General features: G+C 42.9%; 1 gene segment (V, D, J or C); it reads right to left on the bottom strand.

Moving 5' to 3' along the window:
* Window positions 1-14,082: 14,082 nt before the first annotated feature.
* On the bottom strand, window positions 14,083-17,276 carry LOC145346369 (putative non-functional T cell receptor gamma variable 10). The segment is given in 2 exon segments: window positions 14,083-14,402; window positions 17,270-17,276. Coding segments are annotated over 2 exon segments (327 nt in total).
* Window positions 17,277-17,502: the final 226 nt, after the last annotated feature.

Below are 17,502 nucleotides of genomic sequence, written 5' to 3'. Positions count from 1 at the left end.
TCGCCTGGGTTGTTCATTGTGGGAGCATAGGCGCTGATCAGGGTGGCTTGACTTCTGTTCTGTAGCAGGAGCTGTCATGTCATAAGCCAGTCATTCACACCCTTGGGTAGACTATCAAGTTTCCGAACAAGGTGACTCCTGATGCTGAATCCAACTCCAGCATCACAACGCTCATCACTGCCGCGACCACTCCAGAAAAAAGTGTATCCACCTCCAGTTTCAGTCAACTGACCTACGTTGGCAAGACGAGTTTCGCTCAGGGCTGCAGTGTCAATGTTGTATCTTGGAAGGTCTCTGGCAACTAAGGCTGTTCATCTCTCTGGTCTGTCTGCTGTAGGGTTGTCCAAAAGCGTTGCACACATTCCAAGTGCCAATGATGAGCGGTGTCACCTTGTGTTTTATTTTATGTGTTCGACCGCAAGATGGGATCCCTGCCAGCCGCAGTAAACCGGCCAGGTTGTAGTGAAGCAGGGAATGTTTAGGGCACCTTTTCTAGCTCCTTCCTCATTCTACAGAGGTGAGCAGTGCATTCCTGAAGAGGACTGCTCAGTCGCCCAGGTAGATGCTGAGTTCCACTGCTGCTTCAGTCAGTGGAAAACAACCATTAGACTTGAGCCACCTGCGTGCAGGTATGTGACAACAGCTCCCAGTGTATCCACACCTGCTGCTTTGTCACTCACCCATTGCCACAGGACTTCAAGGGTTGAACAGGACACTAATGATGTTGATGATGATGGCGTCGAAACTAGCGCTTGATTTGGATTAAAGTGAGGGAGAGTTGAGCAGTGTCAGCCTCACTCTCTCTTCCCAATTCCCATCTGGATCCAGTGGCAAGACAAGAGTCAAGACGGCTGGAGATGGGACTAGGTGCAGTGGATGACCAGGGCGTCTTCTGTGTCTTGTCCTGCTCTTCGCATTCCATGATGTTTGCAGAGACCGCCTTCTTGACTGTTGGACCTTCCACTCAATCCGCCAGACTCTGTCTTCACATGCTGGGATAGACATCTCCCTATCTCACCAACGGTTGAGATCCGTTGGCTACCCTCACCTGGTTTAGCCGGCTTGTCGAGGCCATTGCCCAGGGTATGGCCGCTGTCGCATGCAAACAGCTATGGGGAGCCACAAGTGAGAGCTGAGTGCCGGTGGGGACAGAGGATGGACAAACCGCCCTGAAAGGACGTGATGTGTTCCCCCACCAAAGGTATTAACCCTCCCTGACACCCCATACACGCCTTGTGACACCCCTATTCAAAAAGGGAAGGAGACAAAAAAGTCAGGTAACTAAAAGCCAATTACATCTATTGTTGGGAAAATGTTGGAATCAATTAATAAGGAAGTTTTAGTGGCACATTTGGAAAATCTAATCAAGCAGAGTCGGCATTGGTTCATGAAAGGGAAATCATGCCTGAATAATTTATTAGTGTTTGTTCAGGAAATCTCAAGCAGAGTGCATAGAGGTGAACCAGTAGATGTGTTGTATTTGGACTCCCAGAAGGCGTTCGACAAGATACCTCACAGAAGGTTAAGCTATAAGATAGGAGTCTGTGGGGTTTGAGGTAGTATATTGGCTTGGGTAGGAAATTGGCTACTGGACAGGAAACAGTGAGTGGAATAAGGGCCGTTTACAGATTGGTGGCCTATAATGAGTGGTGTTCTATAGGGATCAGTGCTGGGACCACAACGGTTTACAATATATATTTATGACTTGGAGGAAAGAAACAAATGTCCCATAGCCAAATTTGCAAACAACATGAAAATAGGTGGAAATGCAAGTTGCGAGATGGATACAGTTTATAAAGAAATATTTATTGGTTCAGTAAGTGGGCAAAAAGTTGGCCAATGGAGTATAATGTGGAAAATGTGAAGTTGTTCATTTTGGAAGGGAGAACTAAAGAACTGAGTATTATTTAAAAGGAGAAAAGCTGCAGAAAGTTGCAACATTGGACTTGACGGGGGGGGGGGGGGGGGGGGGCGGGGGGGGCGGTACTTGTGCATGAAACACAGAGAGCTAGCACACAGATATTGTAGACATTCAGGAAGGCTAATGGAATGTTGGTCCTTATTCCAAGGGGGTTGGAGTATAAGAATAGGGAAGTCTTGCTACAACTGTGCAAGGTGCTGATGAGGCCACATCTGGAGCACAAGGAGCAGTTTTGGTCCCCTTATTTAAGGAAAGGTATTATTTCATTGGAGACAGTTCAGAGAAGGTTCACTAGGATGATCCCCAGTATGGGGGGATTGTCTCATGAGGAAAGGTGAGCAGGTTGGAACTCATTGGAATTTAGCAGAAGGAGAGGTGATCTCACTGGAGCATATTGGATTCTCAAGGGGTTTGACAGGGTAAATGCTGAGAGGATGTTTCCCCTCATGGGTGAGGCTAGGACCAGAGGGCAGAGTCTCAGAATAAAGGGGCACCAATTTAAGACTGAGATTAGGAGAAATTTCTGCTCTGAGAGGGGTGAGAGTCTTTGAAATTCCTTGCCACAAGAGTTGCAGGGGCAGAGTCTTGTGTATATTTAAGGCTGAGTTAGATAGATTTTTGATCAGTAAGAGGATCAAGGGTTACAGGGAAAGGGCAGGAAAATTGACATGACGAATGTTGGATCAGCCATGATCTTATTGAATGGTAGAACAGGCTCAATGGGCTGAATGACCTACTCCTGGTCTTGTTTCTTATGATCTAAGGTGGGCTCTGGTAATTTGTGGTACACAATTCACAACAAATGGCTTTCTCTGCATGTCATCTTTGAGAATGGCAGGAGATGTAGGTAACAGTTGGTTGTGTTAGTTTGATTTCCATGAACCTCCAGACATTATTGAGAGAGGAAGCTAACAGAATGTCCCGTCTTTTTAATGTGAAATATTTCCCTGAATGGGCTGACAGTGGAATTTTGGGTCATTAAATGTTACATCACCGACAGAGGCCATTCAACCCATTCTGCCTATGCTGCTTCTTTCAACAAGCTCTCCAATTAATACATAGAAACATGGAAACTAAAAGCAGGAGTAGGCCATTTGGCCCTTTGAGCCTGTTCTGCTATTCATTATGATCATGGATGATCATCAAATTCAATATCCTGATCACCCTCCCCCACCCATTTCTCTTGATCCCTTTAGCCCCAAGTGCTGTATCTAATTTCTTCTTGAAATCAGACGTTTTGGCCTCAACTACTTTCTGTGGTAGTGAATTCCACACATTCACCACCCTCTGGGTGAAGACATTTCTGCTCACCTCAGTTCTAAAAGTTTACCCCTTATCCTGAAACTATAATTCCTTGTTTGGGACCCCCACCATTGGAAACATTCTTTCTGAATCTACTCTGTCTAAGCCTATTGGAATTTTATAAGTTTCTATGAGGTCGCACTCACTGGTCTAAATGCCAGTGAATATAATCCTAACCAGCTAATTCTTTCCTCATAGGACAGACCTGCCATCCCAGGAATCAGCCTGGTAAATCTTTGCTGTACTCCCTCTATGGCAAGGATATTTTTTCTCAAATAAGGACACCAAAACTGTACACAATACTCTTGAGTGTGACCTCATCAATTGGAAGAAAACATCCCTATCCCTACTGTCAAATCCTCTCACTATGAAGGCCAATGTACCATTTGCCTTCTTTGCTGCCTGCTGCACAAGCACACTTACTTTCCATGACTGATGCACGGCGGCACTAAGGTTTTGTTGACTATCCATCTCTCTCAATTTACACCAATTCAAACAATAATCTGTCTTCCTATTATTGCTACCAAAGTGGATAACCTCACATTTATCCACATCATACTGCATCTGCCATGCAGATGACCACACACTCAGCCTGCCCAAAACATGCTGAAGCATCTCTATATCCTCCTCACAGCTCACCCTCTGACCCAACTTTGTATCATCTTCAGCATCTGGGCAGCACAGCAGCACATGATTAGCACTGCTGCTTCATGGCACCAGAACCCAGGTTCGATTCCTGGCTTTGGGCCACTAATTGTGTGGAGTTTGCATGTTCTCCCCGTGTCTGTGTGGGGTTCCTCCAGGTGCTCTGGTTTCCTCCCACATTCTGAAAGATATGCTAGTTAGGTGCATTGACCCAGACAGGCGCCAGACTGTGACAACTAGGGGAATTCACAGTAACTTCATTGCAGTGTTAATGTAAGCCTTACTTGTGACTAATAAATAAACTTTAAAAGAACTTTTTAAAAAACTTTAAAAATCTGGAGATAATATATTCAGTTGCCTCTTCCAAATCATTAATATATAAAGTGAGTAGTTGGAGTCCTAGCACAGAACCCTACTAGTCACTGACCACCTATCAGAAAAAGACCCATTTATGTCAACCCTTTGCTTCCTATCTGCCAACCAAGTTTCTATCCATCTCAAGACACTACTGCAATCCTAATGCCTTGTCTTTCTCCTATTTGAAAATTGTCCATTTTCAAATATTTTATCATAGAAACATAGAAAATCAAAGCAGCCATTTGGCCCTTCCAGCCTGCTCCACCATTCATTTTGATAATGGTTGATCATCAAATTCAATAACTTGATCCCCCCCTTCCCCCCAAATCCCTTGATCCCTTTAGCCTCAAGAGCTATATCTAACTCCTTCTTGAAATCAAACAACATTTTGGCCTCAACTACTCTGTGGTAGTGAATTCCACAGGCTCACCACCCTCTGGGTGAGGAAATTCCTCCTCACCTCCTCACCCCTTACCCTCAAACTATGACCGTTAGTTCTGGACTCCCCCCACCATTGAGAACATTCTTTCCGAATCTACTCTGTCTAACCCTGTTAGAATTTTATAAGTTTCAATGAGAAACCCTCTCGCTCTTCTAAACTCCAGTGAATATAATTCTAACTGTCTTAATCTCCCCTCATATGACAGACCTGCCATCCCAGGAATCGGCCTAGTAAGTCTTTGCTGTACTCTCTATTTCCTTTAGAAAGTTACTATTACTTCTGCCACACTTTCAGACCAAAACTTGTCGCACCAAATAAAAAATCATTAGCCCTCAGGTTCTCTTCTAATGAAATCTGTCTGCTGTGATTGATGAGTAATCTTATTTACTCTATTAACACCTTTCATCATTTTGGACACCTCGGTTAAATCTCATCAAACATCAGTTCCAGCCTCACCAATTACTCCATCTAACTGAAGGCCTTTCGTCCTGGCATACTATCTTCTGTGCCTTCTCCAAAGGCCTTGAAATCCTCCCTAAAATATTCTGCCCAGAACTCCAGTGGAAATATAATCGTTAGTTTACAAATGTTTAATATAATCTCGCTGCTTTTTACTCCGTGCCGCTGTTCATTAAGCCCAGGATCTGATTTAATAGGAAGTTTTTTGACGAAGCCAGAGTGTGAAACATGCCTCCTGAAGCTCTATGACATTCGGCCTGTTTCGCTGGCTATGATATCCTGAAAGTGGATGTGTGAATGATCAAATCTGTAGCCCCGCCAGGAGAACGTCGCCAGGGGAAACTCAAAACAACATGGACAAAGTAGGTCCCCCTCTACCAAAGCTGACCAACTAGAAGACATTGCTCAGTAGAAACACATAGATCAGCTTGACCGAGATTTCGCTCAGAAGACATGACATAATCATTCATGGGTTTAGATAAAAAAGGCGAAAAGGCGAATCCCACTGTGGTGTAGCTGCTGCTTTCCGATTTGGGGAGGAGTTGAACCTCAAATGGTTCAGGGTTTTTGTACAAAGTGTGTATCTCTGCTCCACACTGTGTAAATCCAAAACGCACAGTAGTAAGTGGCCGCGTCCTCCTCCTTTACGTTGTGGATTGTGAGATAAAATTCACCGTCTTCGCTCTTTCCAGCTTTAAACGAATCACCAAATTCTGGATCCCGAACTGTTTTTGTCCCATAATAGAGAATTCTGGTCAGGGCCTGGCCGGGTTTCTGGCGGTACCAGTGAAGGGGGTTACTATCGCTGACCTGTGCACCTTCCACTTGGCATTGGAATCTACCGGTTTTACCCGGAGCTTTGGTAACAGATGGGGTACTTTGTGTCAATTTTTGAGCATAATATCCGCCTGAGGAAAGAATACACAACAATTACAAATAAACAGAGTGATGAATAAGACTGAATAACAGCATGATAGCAGCGTCAGAAACACATACAAGGCAAAACAGTCACCACGATGAGCCAGAATTGTAGAGACATGTTCACTCCACTGTTCAAGAACCATTCACTCAACTAGCTGCTTAGAAACTAAAAGGAATCGATTCACTTCCCTCAAGACAAACAGTGAGACATTGCTGGAGGTGTTGGACACGCCCCTTCCTCTCCCCCTGCTCTTTCCAGATACCCGGATGGGTGTTTTCAATAAAACGGAAAATGCTGCAACTGTTCAGCAAATCAGGCAGCTTCTGCAGAGGCAGGCACACACAGTTCATGTCTGAGATCTCTCAGTTTTCCCCAGAACTGAAAAATGTTCCAGATGTAAGAAAAGTTTAGGCAAGTACAGAGGTAGGGGAAGGAGGGAGAGACTCTCACAAGAGGGTAGATTTGTCGTGGGGTGGCTACAGGTGAGGTTAAATATCAAAAGGGATGACGGTGCGAAGCAATGTAGTGAGTGACAGATCGGGCAAGGAGGTGGATATGCAACATTACCAAAAACTGGGTAAATGAGGCAGAGGTTAAAGCCTGAAAATATTGAAATCGGTGTTAAATGGAAAAGCTGTGAAGTGAAGAAATCCGTCACTTGCAGCATTCTGATTGTTCTGGGCAAGTGAAGGTGTGTGTTTCAGATAGACCTGAGATTCTTTCTTCTTAAATTCCAGCTTTCATTCCATTGAGAAAGTAAAGGTATGATTAAGCGAGATAACTCCTTTTGGATGGCAGGAATGGGAAGAGGCCATTCAGCCCCTCGAACCTGTTCCGTTATTCAGTGTGACTGTGGCTGCTTTGCATTTCAGCTCCACTCTCCCACCCGCCTTTGCTCCAGGTCTCTTTAATACTTTCACACACATATATCTCTCCATCTCAGGCTTGGAACTTTCATCCGAGCACCCAAGCCCACGGCGTTTTGGGGAAAGAGTTCTAGATTTCCTCTCTCCGCAGTGATAATATTCGGTTATAACCTTATGGTAAGGAATAGTTTTCTATATCTAATCTTCGCTATCCCCTCATCGTTTCAAATACCTCGATTAGATTGGTTTTTAATCTTCTAAACGCAAGGAAATGTGAGCCGAGTTTATGGAACCCGCCCTTGGAACTACACCCTTTGGACCCTGAACAAATGTGACACTCTGAAGCGGGGGGAGTGTTGAAAACATAAAATACTAACCACAAAACACAACTGCTGACTTAAATCTAAGTCCCTGCCGGCTTTTGTCTGATAATGCCGCCTCTGATGTTCTTTGGGAAAGTTTAATACGTTTAGGGCGCTTTTTAAATGTATGTTGTTGTGTAGGGGGCAACTGCAGGGGGAGCGAGCCGGAGTGGGGTTTTTGTAAAGGGTTTCTGTCTCTAGTCAACACTGTGCTGTCCCAATAGGCGCAGTAATAAATAGCAGCGTCTTCCTGCTCGATGTCTTTGATTATTAGACTGCACAGCTTGTTTGTTTTATCGGCTGAGAACCTCTCGTCGAACCCTGGATCCCGATTTTCTTTGGAATCAAAATAGAGAATTCTGCGGGGCGCCTGCCCGGCGCGCTGCTGGTACCAATGCACCACAGATATCCCTCCGTCCACCAAACACTTAAATCGGGCAGTTTTACTCATCTTGCTTACAAATGATATTGCTGTCTGTGTCAAAGGTCCCGCCAAACACCCATCTGGGGAAAAAAAAGCGCAATAATTATCTCATTTGAAAATGATGAAGATTATTGGACAGAATCAAATTAAATATAAGAACATACAAGGCAAAACTAGCGCCACAATCGCCCACAACATCGTGCAGTGACAGACTCGCTCGGTACTCAGTTATTCCTCCAGGTTAGAAATATAAAGCATCCCAGTCTCTCTCCCCGCCCCCAACCAGCCTAAAGCCACGAACTTCCTGGGTCAACGCCAAACCCGCCCAGTCGGCGCTCCTTCTATAAAATTTGAAAGGGTTGCTCACAATGGCAGTCACCTCCTTTTATTGTTTTAATCCTTTTGAATCGCTCCGAGTTGAAGAGTATCAGAAGATGGAGGAGGGTAATGCTGTTGATGTAGTGTACGCAGACTTCCAAAAAGGTATTTGATAAAGTGCCGCACAACAGACGAGTAATCAAAGTTATTGTTCAAGAAGGCAGGTGAGACAGTAAGTAGCAGATTGGATGCGAAATCTCCGTTCTCCGCCGGCTCTGAAGCTCAGCACAAGCTCAAGAACCAGCGCCCGATTGGGAACTTTACAGTGTTCTGGACTCAGCGCCAGTTTCACACCCTGAACTCTTCCCCCATTTTGATTTCTTTTGTTTCTTATCAAATGTTTTTTTCTTTGCTACAGCCATTATCACTGTTATGTTCCATGCCTTTTTGTCGTTACTCCGCACCAGCCCCTTCCTCTTGTTCTTCCTTTCTTCTTCTCTTTCAATGGCAGAAAGCCTATCAAATACTACTCTCCATGTCTGAGGGAGAGTCCAAATATTTGTTTGAAATGGTTTCTCTTTCCACAGGTGTAGCTAGACCTGTCGAATATTTCCAGCATTGTTTCATAATTAAATCATTCTTTGAGTTGGAAAATGCAGGATAACGTGAAAAGGTGTTGGATTGAGATGGGGAGTGGGATTGGGATGGAAGAGTAGGTTAGGTTTTGGATGGGGTGGAGTTGGGATTGGGTTGGATGAGTGGGATTGGGATGGAAGAGTGTGATTGGGATTGGGATGGGGTGGAGTTGGGATTGGGTTGGGGGAGTGGGATTGGGATTGGGATGGAAGAGTGGGTTGGGATTGGGGTGGGGTGGAGTTGGGATTGGGTTGGGGGAGTGGGATTGGGATTGGGATGGAAGAACAGGTTGGGATTGGGATGGGGTGGAGTTGGGATTGGGTTGGGGGAATGGGATTGGGATGGGAGAGTGGGTTGGGATTGGGATGGGATGGAGTTAGGATTGGGTTGGGGGAGTGAGGTGGGATTTGGTTGGGGGAGTGGGATGTGGTGAGTTATTTTGCAAGACTGTTAGCATAAACACAACAGACTAAGTGACCTCCTACTATGCTGTTAACATTTTATGATTCTTTGTGTTGGAAAGATATTCATTCACCATTATTCTCTGCTTTCTGTCACTTAGGCAATTCCTTTTTCGTGTAACAATTGTCCCTTTAATCCCATGGTTCCGATGCTGCCAACCAGCCCATTACTTGATACTTTATTAAATGCCATTCGGAAATCTAAATACAGAATATTATTCACATTACCCAAGAACAGACACTCCAAAACATCATCAAAGATCCCAATCAAGTTAGTTACACTCAATTACTGAAAGGAAGGACAGTGGACAGGTAATGGCAGGCATTCAAGATACGAATAGGTGAACTCCAAGAGTTGTTTATTTCTATGTGGTGCAAGAGTGGAAAGATAACTGTGGCCAAATCATGGCTTACAATGGAAATTAAATATAGTATTAGATTCAAAGAAGAAGCCTAGAACTTGGCAAGAAAAGGCAATAGACCAGAAGATTGGAAGCAGTTTAAAATTCAGTAAAGATGGACTAAGGAGTTGATTAAGAAGGGGAAAATAAACTATGAAAGTAAACCAATGAGGAACATAAAAGATTGACTGTAAAAATGTCCATAAATACATGAAGAGAAAAATATTGACAGAAGTGAATATAAGTGCCCTACAGTTAGAAATGGGGGAATTCATAATAGCAGAACAAAGAAATAACTGAGGAACTAAATTCATACTTTGCTTCTGTATTCACAAAGGAAGACATGAATAATGTACTGGAAGTACTAAGAAACATAAGTTTTAACGAGGAGCTGAAGGAAACCAGAAGTAGTAGAGGAATGGGTTTGGGGAAATTAATGGGATTGAAGACACATAAGTCCCCAGGACCTGATAATCTTCATCCCACAGCACGTAAGGAAGTAGTCCTAGAAATAGTAGATCCAGCGGTGGTCATTTTTCAAAATTTTTTGGATTTTGGAATGGTTCATTCAAGTTGGAGGATAGGTAATATAAGCCCACTATTCAAAAACAGAAAACTATACTCCAGTGAGCCTAACTTCAGCCACAGGAAAGTTGCTTGCATCCATTAACAAGGATTTCATAGCTCAGCATTTGGAAAGCAGTGGTAGAATCAGACAAAGTCAGCATGGATTTACAGAAGGAAAATCATGCATGACAAATCCACTGCAATTCTTTGAGGAAATAACTAATTGAGTTGACCACAGTGAACTGGTGGATGTACTTTATTTAGACTTTCAGAAGGCTTTCAACAAAATCTCACATAGCAGACTACTACGTAAAGTTAAAGCACATGGGATTGTGGGTAGTGTCTTGAAATGGATAGAAAGCTGGTTAGCAGACTGGAAGCAAAGTGTGAGGAAAAAAATGGGTCTTCTTCCAATTGGCAGGCAGTCATGAGTGTTGTACCCCAGGGATTTGAGCTAGGACCCCAACTGTTCACATTATGTATTAATGATTTGAAAGGGGGAACTGAATGTAGTATCTCCAAATTTGTAGATGATGCAAAGTTGGGGGAAGGATGAGCTGTGAGGAGGATGTGGAGATGCTTCAGCATGATTTGGACAGGTTGAGTGTGCAGGCATATGCATGGCAGATGCAGTATGATGTGGATAAATGTGAGGTTATCCACTTTGGCAGCAAACGTAAGAAGACAGATTATTATTTGAATGACTGTAAATTGAGAGGAGTGGTTACTCAACAAGACTTTGGTGTCACTGAATGTAAGTGTGCAGGTACAGCAGGGAGTAAAGAAATGGTTTTTTGGTCTTCATAGTGAGAGGATTTGAGTATAAGAACACGGATGTTTTACTTTAATTGTATAGGGTGTTTGCGTGGCCACACCTGGAGTATTGTGTGTAGTTTTAGTGTCCTTACCTGAAAAAAGATGCTTTCGATATAGAGGGAGTACAGCAAAAATTTATCAGGCTGATTCCTGGGATGGCTGCTTTGTCAAATGAGGAAAGACTAAGTCAGTTAGAATTTTAGTCATTAAAATGTAGAAGACTGAGAGGGCATCTCATAGAAAGTTATAAAATTCTAACAGGATTTGACAAAGTGCAGTCAAGAAAGAATGTTCCCAATGGTGGGGGAGTCTAGAACTAGGGATCATAGTTTGAGGATAAGGGGCAAACTTTTTAGGACTGAGGTGAAAAGAAATTTCTTTACCCAGAGGGTAGTGAATATGTGGAATTCACTACCACAGAAAGTAGATGAAGCAAAATATTGTGTGATTTCAAGAAGGAATTTGATATACTTTTGGGGCTAAAGAGATCAAGGGATATCGGGGGGGAGGGGGGAGGGTGGCAGGTGGGGTTAGGGTATTGAGTTTGATGATCAGCCATGATCATAATGAATGGAGATACAGAGGACCATATGGCCTACTCTTGCTTCCATTTTTTGTACAAATCTGACAGCATTTGTGCAGTGAGAATAAAACCAGTGCTCCGAGTCTGGATTACCCTTCCTCAGAGTTAAGAGCAAAGAAATCCAGACAAGATTTATACTATGAGAGTGGGCATGGGTTTGGAGAGGAGGGAGCTGTAATTTGACAAATGATGATGAAGAAGGCTGAGAAAGCTGCTAAAAGTGTCCATTAAATAATCAGAATGTGTGAATGGCAGAACAGAGGGACAGATTGTTAAGGGACTACCTGAGAAATGTGACAGTTGCCTTCTGGACTGAACATTGAGTTCAACAACTTAAGAGCATGAAGTTTCTCTTTCCCCTTTACCCCATTTCCATTTATTTCATTTAATTTCTTCTTTTTACCCAATTCATCCATTTTTATCACTCTTCGTTCTCACTTCCATTTTTCTACTTCTCCATTCCCATTCTCCATCTTGTCTCTAACCACCCTTCACCTCCCCCCACCCCTGACTCTAACCCTAACCCTAACCCTTTCAGGGCAACTTCTACATTTAGCTGTACTGTTTTGGCATGCATTTATCTTCACTTGGCAACAGCTAAGTGAAGCATTGATTCATGAATAAGTGTGTGTTTTTTATACACTGAGCATCCGCAGAGCATTCCACTAGGTATAAGAATTCAAAATTTGCTCCAGATAAAAGATGGATATTTTACTTTAACGATATCAAATACCTTACACAATACCTGGAAGTTCTAGTGATCATGATGTGGGTATGTACCCACATCATGACTACTATCGACACCGCAAACTGTCGGATCCAAGTGGAGAGGATCTCCAAGAAGATTGCGCATATTGACACAGACATCAAGTTTTTACAGAGATGCAGTTCTAGTGATGCCAACTATAGTTTTGACATATGTTTATGACATTGTTGATGTGGGATTTGCTTAATTATCTTAATCTTATGCAATATAAGATGCATGTCCAGACTATTCTTTATGATGCACAGTCCAATGTTTGAAATAGAAGGGCTTCCCTCAGTCACAATGAAGATCCTAGGTCAAGCTATGAGGTGGTTAGTGGCAAAATGATTAATGGTTTCTGAAAGGGAAGGTTTCTGTTAATGAGTATCCTTGAGAATGAGTCAAGTTGATAAGCAGTTCACTTTTTTTAAAAGCCCCCTTACCTGAGGATCTGGATTGAAGTGTTGGGGAGTGGGATGATGGAAACATGTCATTGGTCTCTGATATTTTGCATTTTCAAGATGGCTGCATAATGCAACATTTCCTGTGTAAGGTATTTGATATCGTTAAAGTAAGATATCCATCTTTTATCTGGAGCAAATTTTGAATCCTTATACCTAGTGGAATGCTCTGCTGATGCTCAGTGTGTAAAACAACACACTTATTCATGAATCAATGCTTCACTTAGCTGTTGCCAAGTGAAGATAAATGCTTGCTACTATGGAAACATGAGCGATATTACATGTGTCCATGCTGTTGTCAGTAACATAGTGACAATCACATAGAAACATAAAAAATAAGAACAGGATAGATCTTTCAGCTCTTTGAGTATGTTCCACCATCCATTATGAACATAGCTAATTCAAAGCCTGATCCCACCTTCCTTCCATATCCTTTGATCGTCTTTGCCCCCAGTGCTAACTCCTTCTTGAAAACATACAATCTTTTGGCCTCAACTGCTTTCTGTGGCACCAAATTCCATAGGCTCACACTCTCTGGGTGAAGAAATTTCTCCTCACCTTCGTCCATATCCTGGTCTGGACACCCTCATCATCAGGAACATCCTTCCTGCATCCACCCTGTCTAGTCCTGTTAGAATTTTATTGGTTTCTAAGAGACGTCCCAGCATTCTTCTGAACTCCAGCAAAGGTAATCCTAACCAACTCAATCTCTCCTCATACATCAATCTCGCCATACCAGGAATCAGTCTGGCAAATCTTCTCTGCATTCTCTCTGTAGCAAGAACATCCTTGCTCAGATAAGGAAACCAAGACTGCACGATATTCCAGGTGTGGCATCACCAAGGCCTTGTATAATTGCAGTGAAACATCCGTACTCCTGTACTCGATTCCTCATGATATGGAGGCCAATGTGCCATTTGCTTTCTTTACTACCTGCATGCTTACTTACCTTCAGCAACTAGTGTACCATGACATCCAGGTCTATTGAACATTCCCTTCTCTTAATTTATTGCTGTTCAGATAATAATCTGCCTTCCTATTATTGCTACCAAAGTGGATAGCCTTACATTTATCCACGTGTTACTGCATCCATCATTTGCCAACTCAATTAGCCTGTCCAAATCAGACTGCAGCATCTCTGCACCCTCCTCACAGCTCACCCTTCCACTCAACTGTGTGTCATCTGCAAATTTGGAGATATTACATTTAATTGTCTCATCTAATTAATATATATTGTGAACAGCTGGGGTCACAGTACTGATCCCTGCGGTACCCTCTAGTCACTGTTTGTCATTCAGATGGAAATCTCCAAAGGCTCCAGATGTGTTTTGTGTGTGAGCAGCTTGCACAGAATGAGCATGGTGTTGGGTTTTTGTATGGGTTTCCCCATGCTTTCAGTCACTGTGACTCCAGAAAGCACAGTAATAGATTCCGGAGTCATCCTCCTTAATGTTCCGCAGCAGCAGATTGCAGGTTTTGCTTGCACTAACTTTTTCAGCAAACAATGCTTTATTGGTCATATCATGAACAGCCTCGGATGGATTCTTATAATATAACATCCGTTGCAACCCTTGACCAGGGCTTTGCCGGTACCAATGGATAATGGCATTCTCGAAGTCTGTTCCGTCGATCTTACACTGAAACTGGACAGTCTTCATCTGATTCTTGGTTATTGCAAGTGGAGATTGTGTTAACGTTTGAGCGTCAGCTTCCCCTGCAGGAGATAAAAACACAGATCAGTCAGATGATTTGTCAATAAGCGGACGGGGAGCAGAATGATGAATATGAAAAATAATCAGTTGGAACTTCCAATACTGACTGAGGAAAGAGGTTAGTAAAATCATAACGATGTGACCCTTCATGTTTGTGTGTCCAACATTGAACTGATCCGCGTTTGCGAATAACTGTTACTAGGTCGCTGCGATGCCGGAAATTATGTCAATCGGTTTTACCCAATATTGAATCTCCACGTAGCCTCAGGCTGTTGTTTCCATTTGGCGGTTGTGATGTTTCATCTTGTTATTGACTCTTTCGCTTCAATCCGCCTTTCATCGCAACTATGAAATCCATTCACTCGATGTGACCAGTTCATCCTACAGGGTTTCTCAAGTTTCCTTGCCCCATTGAGACAGTTTCGAAGTAACAGATCTACAATTCCCGTTCCAGTAACAATCTTACACAGCTGGAAGGACACCTGCCCAACACCTCCTGATCAAAACCAGGGCCCCAAATCTCTCCAATATTTGGGCTCTTGATATTAGGACCATCCTTAAGTCTGTGCACTGCCTGCAGTACATTAATGTATCCCGTGTATGTGACTGAGTGACTAGAGGGGGAATCATTACTCCATGTGATCTAACTCGAGGTTCTATACAGTCTGCCCATTACCTCTTCTGACTATTGAAGGCGAACTTTTCATTGCCTTTGCGATTACTGCTTTTAGCTGGTTGGATTATTGATCATTGAGTTTACTTTCACTCCCCCTCAAAATAATCCTTATTTCCATTGTTGCTGTCAAGTGCGTAGCTCGATCTTTCTCTTACTTACGCAATCTCTATCTTTTTCTTCATTCCGTATTCTCTCTCCCTCCTCTCTTTATTTATCTCTTTCTCATCATTTTTCTCTCACCTTCTTTTGTTTTGACTCATTTTCTCTTGCCCGCTTTTTCTCTTTCTGTCTCTCTAACGTCGTTTAGGGAAGGAACTCTGCCGTCCTTAGTTGGTCTGCCCTACATGTGACTCCAGACCCCACTGCGATGTGGTTAACTTTTAAATGACCTTGTGGATGGACAATAAATGCTGGCTGAGCCAGCAACGTCTACATCCCGTGAACAAACAAAAAAAACTCTATTTTGTTCTTTCTCTCTCTCTATTTCTCTATTATTTTTCTTCCAATTTCTCCTTGTTTCTCTCACTTCTCTCTTTCACACACTCTGAAAATTTGCTGTTCAGAGGGACTGTGTTGTACTCAAACAAGGAATACAAAGTTAACATGCAGGTGCAGCAAGCAATTAGGAAGGCAAATTGTACATTGGTCTTTATTGCAAGAGATTCGGAGTACAAAATGAAGGAAGCTGTGCTGCAGATATTTGCTAAAACCACATCTACAGCACTGTGTAGTTTGCTCTCCATAGTTCAGGAAGAATATATTTACATTAGAAAGGCTCCAGCAAAGGTTCACTAGATTGGTTTATCAAATGAAAGGTTGTTTTATGATGAGAAGCTGAGTAAATTGACCAATATTCTCTCCAGTTAATAGGAATAAGATGTGATCTCATTAAAAGGGTTTAATAGGAGAGACAGTGATAGGTTATTTCCCCTGACAGGGGAATCTGGAACACAGGAGAAAAGTCTCAGGATAAGGGGCTGATCATTTAGGATTGAGATGAGGAAAATATCTTCACTGAGGTTTGTGACTCTTTGGGATTCTTCACTGCAGGGAGTTGTAATTTTCTCTTGTCAAGTATATTCAAGGAGACTTTTGGCCTTTGAGGAAATCAAGGGATATGGAGAGGGGCCAAGAAAGCAGACTTGAGCCCATGACTGTATGGGATGACACGCAAGCTCTGGGGCTCATATGGTCTCCTGCTTCCCTCTGTTTTCTATCAACTATTTGAGGTGGGTGTTGATCAGTCTTTGGCACTGTGAATGCAACTAAGTTCTCCCGGTGTCCTACATAGGTTGCAACTACTTCCTGTGGTAGTGAATTCCACACACTCACCACTCTCCAGGGCAGCATGGTGGCACCATGATTAGCACTGCTGCCTTGCAGCGCCAGGAACCTAGGTTCAATTCCTGGCTTGGATCACTGTCTGTGCAGAGTCTGCACATTCTCCCCGTGCCTGCATGGGTTTTCTCTAAGTGCTCTGGTTTCCTCCCACAGTCTGGAAGACACACTGGTTAGATGCATTGGCCATGCTAAATTCTCCCTCAGTGTGCATGAACAAGCCCAGGGTGTGGTGACTCAGGGATTTTCACAGTAACTTCATTACAGTATTAATGTTAGCCTACTTGTTGACAAATATAATTTATATATATTTGTTTAATAATAAACTAATCTCTGGGTGAAGAAATTTCTCCTCATCTCAGTTCTGAGAGGCTTGACCCTTATCTTCAAACTATGACCCCTAGTTTTGGACTCCCCCACCATTAGGAACATTCTATCTGAATCTACCATGTCTAACCCTGTTAGAATTTTATACATTTCTATGAGATCCCCTCTCACTCTTCTAATCTTCAATGAATATAATCCTAACTGACTTAGTCTCTCCTCGTATGACAGACCTGTCGTCCTAGGATTCAGCCTGGCAAATCTGTGCTGCGCTCTCTCTATAGCAAGGATATCCTCTAAATGATACACAGCCTGCTCTCTAATGGGTTCTATCCACTCAATCAGCTGCTCAGAATGGCTTCTACCAAGTATCACTCTATTGTTCATTTAGCTCTCTCATCTCATTTATGAATATATATTGTGAAAAACTGGGGACCCAGCACTGATCACTAGTCACTGTCTGCCATTCGAAAAATTACTTCATCTGTTTGTTCTGCTGTTCTATCAGCTTCATGTTCAGTTCCTACTTACCAACCATCTAATGGGAACTCCATGGCTCCCCACTTTGGCAGAGGGGCTAGTAAAGGATCTGAGAGTCAGGCCAGATAGCTTATATGATACTGATTGGTTGGAACTCGATTGATCCTCTGTGAAATTTGACATTGACAGACCCAATGGTGATGTTGGGCTATTTGTAATCATATGAGACCATTAATGGACATCTCTTTCATTCACATTTTAAATTGATTACCTTAGTTAAATGT

This window comes from Carcharhinus amblyrhynchos, chromosome 8, assembly GCF_965287045.1.
Source record: "Carcharhinus amblyrhynchos chromosome 8, sCarAmb.v2.hapA, whole genome shotgun sequence".
In the NCBI taxonomy this organism is placed as follows: Eukaryota; Metazoa; Chordata; class Chondrichthyes; order Carcharhiniformes; family Carcharhinidae; genus Carcharhinus; species Carcharhinus amblyrhynchos.
The sequence above is the reverse complement of the archived record's forward strand: the minus strand, read 5'-3'. Positions and strand labels throughout refer to the sequence as shown.